General features: G+C 33.1%; 1 protein-coding gene across 1 annotated transcript; it reads right to left on the reverse strand.

Moving 5' to 3' along the window:
* Window positions 1-1670: 1670 nt before the first annotated feature.
* Window positions 1671-4096, reverse strand: LOC140006523 (1-aminocyclopropane-1-carboxylate oxidase 1-like). The gene is made up of 4 exons (XM_072048543.1): window positions 3904-4096; window positions 3486-3712; window positions 2518-2851; window positions 1671-2180 (listed from the first exon to the last, which is right to left on the reverse strand). Exons 1-4 carry the CDS (start codon window positions 4006-4008, stop codon window positions 1887-1889), a joined length of 960 nt encoding a protein of 319 aa, XP_071904644.1. The 5' UTR covers window positions 4009-4096; the 3' UTR covers window positions 1671-1886.
* Between the last annotated feature and the right edge of the window lie 2830 nt (window positions 4097-6926).

A 6926-nucleotide genomic window follows, 5' to 3' on the forward strand; every position in this document is an offset into this window, starting at 1 on the left:
TTAAGATTGACTGCGCCCCTTTTCTTCTCAAATTTTTTTCCTACTGCCTATCCGACTACCAAGAGGAATAGAAGGGAAGACTCCTAGTTGAGCCTGACCTCCGTCCTCTTTGAAAATTACTAAAAACAGAAAAAGGGAAGTTCCCCAAAATTTTCTCCTAGTCTGCCGCAGTTGACCACTGGATAAGGGAAACAATCTCCGTTTGGACTCTTGTTCCCTTTTACTATTCAAACTCTTCTGTTAACTACCGTCAAATTAGCACCTTTTTATTGTATTTTGTTCTATTCCATGCAATAAATACAAATTTTTAAAAGTGAGTAGAATCCGTTAACTAATGCACAGTTGGTAAGATAATAGGAGGGAATTAATTATAAAATAAATGACAAAACTATGACCTATCTTGTACCTATACACGCAGTTTATATCATAAAAATCCAGTATTTAATCCTCATACTTTTATTTTTTTTTAGCCAGAAACTGAATCACCACCAATCAAAACAGGTACCTAAGCACCAACTAATGAAATTTTTTCAAATAATTCTAAATTTTTTAAAATATAGACCATGATCCCTTGACCTACATTCAAGAAGAGTTTTATAACTATCTCTAGTGGCTAGAGTAGTTGGTTATTTAATCCTCATACTTACTAGAGGAAAACTTGTGTCTCCATCCACAGAAAGAAGCACACAAAATTCAGCTCCTTGTGAAAAGTAAAAGACTAGAAAGGTATAAATTACATGTGTGTGTGTGTCTGCTTGTTCTTGTGATATATGAAAGATGAGGGATAATAGTGACACATGTTTCGAGAAAAAACTCGCCAAAAAAAAAGGAAAAAAAGAAAGAAAAAGAGAATAGAGAATTCTTGATCTTACAAGTACTGTTTTATCTTGCCAATCAACCTTGATTTTTCCTCTAAACTACATCCAAATTATTATTTGGTTCTTAAATGATTCTACAAAATATATTTAACTCTAAAAACCTTTTACCATTCGTAATCAACCATATTTCTGTCAGCTTGAGGATAACCTGGCTTGCTTTTGACTTTTGAGTTTTGTCCATTAAAATCACTAACCAGATTTACTAGAGAGCCAAAACTGCCTGTTTGTTAAGTTGAAGGGGGCAAAGTGCAAATGTGGTGAATGTTGAATGATTTTTTTTTCTTTTCATTTAACCCTAGTAGCCAACAAATCGTTGGCTTGTCTTGGCTATTGATGACTTGTTTATGTTATTCCTGATTTGGCACCAAAAAGTGGGCTTTTGAAGGATATTGCCAATTTTAAGTTCTCGGCCATGTTACTAATGCATTACTGTTAAATGCTTAACATGTATAATATGTTAATCATTATCTTACAACTATTAAATAAGTAGTTATGTGTGACAAACTTAGCTTTTCTTGCATATTGATATTGGCTGCTCCTGTAAGTTTTCTCTCTTAAGTTTGATAATTGTAATTCATAGTTCCAAACATAATTGTATTTTTGTTCGAAGTACCAGATATTTGATTTGTCAGATTTGTTAGAAATTTGAGGACTAAATTGATCCGGCATTCATAAATTAAAGTAAAATGTTGAGTGTCTAATAATTGAGAAAATTTTAAGGACTTTTAAAGGCAATTAAACCAAATATTAGGTCAATCAACCATATAGCTTTGCAACAGTAGTCACAAATGATTTTGGAGAAATGTATAGCTTATTTTATTTCTTTGTCTTAGAATTCTTACTACATAATAAATTTTGGTCCCTCAGATGTATAAAGGACCCTCCTCTCTGGAGCAACAAATGACTGGGAATAACCAACAACCCCCACAATAAAAAATAATAATAATAATAAGTAGAAAACATAAGAGGGAGAAGAAAACATCCTAGCACCGTTTTATTCCTATGAGTCTAGGCAGTTGCAATTGGACCCATGGTAACATTGGCTTCCACGTTCTTCATGAGTTCAAATCTTGGCTCTTTGGCCTGGAATTTAAGTCCAGCATACAGTTTCATGTAGTCATCAAAAACAAATTTTGGGTAGACTTCTTTTCTTTCTTCTGCTTCTTTTTCCAGTACTGCTGGTGCTGGATAAATAACTGCATCATTGCCTGGATTGTAGAATGAAGCAAGTGACATCCTATTTCCATCTGTTTGAGCTATGACTCGGTGGAGCACACTTTTGTATTTTCCATTGGTAATCACCTGTGATTAATTTGTAACATAATTAGAATCCTAAATAAAAAAGAAATATATGAATAAACAGTCAATTCGATTTATTAATTTTTGCATAAATTAATATTGATGTTTAGTGTTGCTTACAAATTAGAATCACCCCTCTAAATCTAGTATGATATTCCGTAATTATAAGTAATTTTTATGAGAAATAATCTATTCATAAGTAATATTTATTTATGAGGCACGAATGTAAATATACGTAATATGTTGGTATGAAAGTAAGAAATCTTTTGTTTCTTTTATTTAGTACTATCATATTACTTATAAAAGTATAAATTTTTTATCCCAAGAAATTAAACTGTACCTCGAGTTGGTCACCAAGGTTGACCACAATAGAGTGCTTCATTGGAGGGACATCAACCCATTGATCACCCTTGAGGAGTTGTAGACCACTTACTTTATCATCTTGGAAAAGCAAGATAATCCCACCAGCATCAGTGTGTGGTCGAAGTCCCTTAATCAATTCTGGCTTGGGACATGGAGGGTAGTTGCTAACCTTGGTGCCAAAATTGGGACCTTTTGAACCATAAAAGGCTTTCTTCAAATAGCCCTTCCCAAGACCAAGATTTTCACATAGTAAATCAAGAAGTTCTTCAGCCAATTTTTCTAATCTTACAGCAAACTCCTTCATGAGGGTCCTGCATCATAAGCAAAAAATAATGAGGAAAATTTGATTGGATAGGTGGAATTAATAAAAAAAAGAGAAAAATAGCCTATGACAGAGCTATGGATATATCTTGCTTTTTAGGCGTTGGCAAGGGAATATTTTAACATATTTTAAGCAAAGTTGTCAATAATTGTGTCTGATGAAAGGCTATTTTATTGATAAACCTGAATGGAAATCCAAATCTATCTGTTTCTTGAGAAGGGACGCAGAAGTATGGCTGCATGTGTAGCATGCTCAATCAGCTCAAAACTTCCTGTTGTGTTGGGACCTAGGAACTAACTATAGCGCAACAGTATTTATGGTTTTCATGCTCCTGTTAAGATCTTGTCTTGAATAACTTTCCACATCTGTAAACGACACTCTAATAGTACAAGGACGAGAAGAAAATCCGTGCTTAGAACACAAATAAAATGTTAACAAAGACTCAAATTTACAACCTTTAACAACCAAGCTATGAATTATTACAAGTAACATAAAGACAAATTCATACTGATGATTTCTTCAATTTTTTTTTAGTTTTCTTTCTGTCAGCAAAATGATTACTTATCCACATAAGACTTGCTTCAAAATATTTCTTGAAGTGGGAAATGTGCCATAATTATTACCTGTATTCATCATCTAGATCAGGGACTTGTGAAATGTTTGAGACAGGAAGGTGGCGCAAGAAAAATGTGCTCTCCCAATCCATATCCGTAACCTCTGCTTGTACACCCTCTAAAGCCTTGCTTGCCACCAACTCCTTGAACCTTTGCTCCATGCATTTCTTGTAATGACCTTTTGTCAATCTTTCAACTGTGTCCATCATCTCGTGTGGGATTCCATGGTTCACCAACTACATCAAAGTTTCAAAAGAAAAGAAACAAAAGTTAATAATGTAAACTTCTTAGAACCATTAAAATTAAAACAAACTCATTAAAATGTAAACCTCTACAGCAGTTTGTTACATCAAAAAAAAACAAAATGAGGTACACTAGTTTGCCTTATATCAGAAAGAAAATTAAAAAAAAAAGGAATGTGTAGTACCTCAAAGAAACCCCAGTTTTCACAAGCATCCTTTATATGCTCCATGGTGGAAGCTCTCTTGTTACCATTGAGGTTTTTCATGTTGATTACTGGGAAGTTCTCCATCTTACTAGCCTTTGTGGTGGCTACTTTTCTTTCCTAAATGTGTGTTTTGTGCGTGGGAGTTGGATTTTGTTGTGTATTTTGTGTGTTTGTGTGTTGTGTGTGGGATTTGGATTTTGGGGTGGCAATTTATAGGAGAAAGCTGGCAGGAGTGGAGACTCAGAGAACACTTGAAAATCATGTAGTGGTGGAAAGGTTGTAAATGGACGGAAATTTCCATTTGGCCCACCAACAACACATGACTTAAATTCCAGTTGTTCTAGGTCGTTTTGCCTTGTTGGACCATCTTACCTGAAGTGCAAAGGTCCCACTTCTGATGGCTGGACATTTTCATCTTGACCGATAATGTGTGGCTGCCCTATTTTATTGTTATTGTTATTATTTTTTTTTATCGCAATAGTAATATTTCTATAATCTAATCTATTCTAATGTAAGAGGAGGGGGAGTCAATAAGAGTTGAAATACCCTCGGAGAAAGCCACTCAAGACAACCACATATAATGATAAATTGGTGAAATGTAAGAATTGAATCATTGACCTCCCACGCCACCAAAGACTAAATTGCTTGGTGGTGACCACCGGCCCTTTGGACGGCTGGCTATTATTATTGTTATTATTGTTTTGTTGAAATGTGATCAGAGCTGTTATCATACAAAACTGCTTGACTACTTGGATGGATTTGTATAATAAGATTTTATACACTAGTAATTATATAAATAATTCTTACATTTAAATAAAAAGTATATGTCATGCACTTAAATTTGTTCAGAAACATAAAAAATTTATACGTTGATAATGTAGAATAAATTAATTCATACTTAAATAGATATACCATTTAAGTAATAATTCATGCAAAAAATTTTATATGACCTATATCAAAATTTACAATTATACGTTTAAAATATGTTAACATTTATCTCATGCAACCTATACAAAAACTGATCTCAACCGTTTAAAATCAATTTTGCCTCCAACCGTTCCTTATCCATCATTTAGCAATTATTGAGGCGCACAAATCCCTTTTTTTTTAATCCATAAACCTGTGGCTGCGGGATGGAATAAGGTTTTCAAGCTTGGCAAAGTCCCTGGTCTAACCCATAGATGTTTTCACTTTCCTTACTGGTTCTAAAAGGAAACAGACAGTTTTATTGGCTAATTGATGAATGAATCCAACTTGGGTTTTCTTTATCGTCGTGTTTGTCGTCGTGTTTGTCCTCTTTAAGAAGACAAATAAGGATAAATAGTTAAAACTTCTGACGTCTTGCATTACCGACTTTGTTTCATGTATCAGTCAAATTTAAGTGATTATGTCAATCTTTTTTGTTTTTTTATGGCAGTCGGCAGTGGGGAGTCACAAGGGGGCTAGGGGGCAGCTGCTCCCAAGTTCAGAAAAATTCCTTTTGATTCCTGAATACTTTGAAGATTTTCCATTTAAAATCATATTTTTGTCCCCCTCCCCCCAATCTAAGTTTTGCCTCATGAAAATTATTATCTTTTAGACTTTAAATGCTTTTAGATTTCTATTTAGTTAGTTCATATACATAATTTAACTTCATAATACATGTTTTTTTTAGAACTTTATGTATTACCTCCCTGAAATTTGGTATTAAAGCAAAGAGAAGTTCGTTTTTCCGGTACATAAGAAATGAGAAGGTAGAGACATGAATAGTTATACGAATTTGATATATTATCATGTATCTTGATCCAATATTGAGGAAATAGCTTCCTTCTTGTGGTTTGTAGACTTACTTTTTATTATTACTCTATTAAAAATCATCTTAAGATCATAAAAAAACTTCTTCATATAGAAATTTGGTTTAAAATAATTTACATTGATTTCGGATGAACTATAAAGACCAAAATATTAAGCGATATAGTCACAAAAAATTAACATGCATTTTTTAATTTTCAAATTTAGACTCGTAAAGTAAAATTGCCATATTTTTAAGTTCACCCCCTCTTTTTAAAAATCCCTGCCCCCCCATGCTAAATCTATTAACTGTATGACCAACTAATCCGTTCAATTGTTTTGTGGTTTATGTTAAAACCTTTTACAATGTTAGTGAACAATTAACCTGAAGTACACTAATGGTGAATTTTAAATTAGTTAATGGGTGGTTCCACTGTTATCTAATCAGCAAAAGTTTATATTGATAGCAATTTATTTGAATAAATTTCATATACACTTTCAATGTATACACTATCATGGTTAGATAGATGACACATGAGTAACGTTTGAATTTCAAATTCAAATTTTATACATGTGTCATATATCTAATGGTGATAGTGTACATAAGATCAATCCATTTATAATACGCAGTTTATTGGGTGCATGATAATGTTAGAATTTCATAATGACTACATTATTTTATTTGGTATGTGTATCGTGCCGTCAGACCACAAATAGAAAAAGCCATGTAGAAATCAAGTGCATATGCATTTGGATACTTCTTCGTATTTATCTCTTCATTTGCTCACCCCTTCTTTCCCTCTTCTTTCAAAAATTTCTTCAGCTAACGAACTCCACCTCTCATTCTCCAGTTCCCCTGGTCTTTCTCCCAATTGTGTTTTGTCTTTGCTTTTGAAATAAATTTTTCTCTTCTGGGATTTTCCTAGTAAGAGTTTATTCTCGTCTAGCATTTTCTTGGTAAAAATTTCTTTGTTTCTTAATGAGAGTTTTTTATGGTTATTATTTTCTTTATTTTCTATGTTCTTGTTAGATGTGGGGTCTTTTAAATCAATTTGGTACAATCTGTTTGGAAATAGAGTTTAAAAGTAAAAAAATCTAAACTTTACTGTAATTTACTATAGAAATTGTAGAAAAAGATTTTAAGATGTACAAATTTTTTTTCTTTTCCTTTTCTTTTTCCTTTTCCGGAAGAGATGGCCGGCGTTGGAAGAGGTGTCCGGCGCCGGAGGTGG

The sequence above is a fragment of the Coffea arabica genome, chromosome 5e (genome assembly GCF_036785885.1).
Source record: "Coffea arabica cultivar ET-39 chromosome 5e, Coffea Arabica ET-39 HiFi, whole genome shotgun sequence".
In the NCBI taxonomy this organism is placed as follows: Eukaryota; Viridiplantae; Streptophyta; class Magnoliopsida; order Gentianales; family Rubiaceae; genus Coffea; species Coffea arabica.

Coding starts and splice junctions, on each gene's coding strand:
- LOC140006523 (XM_072048543.1), bottom strand. CDS start 4,008: ATGGAGAACTTCCCAGTAATCAACATGAAAAACCTCAATGGTAACAAG. Junction 3,713..3,903: donor AAAACTGGGGTTTCTTTGAG/GTACTACACATT, acceptor ACTTTGATGTAG/TTGGTGAACCATGGAATCCC. Junction 2,181..2,517: donor ACCTTGGTGACCAACTCGAG/GTACAGTTTAAT, acceptor AATTAATCACAG/GTGATTACCAATGGAAAATA.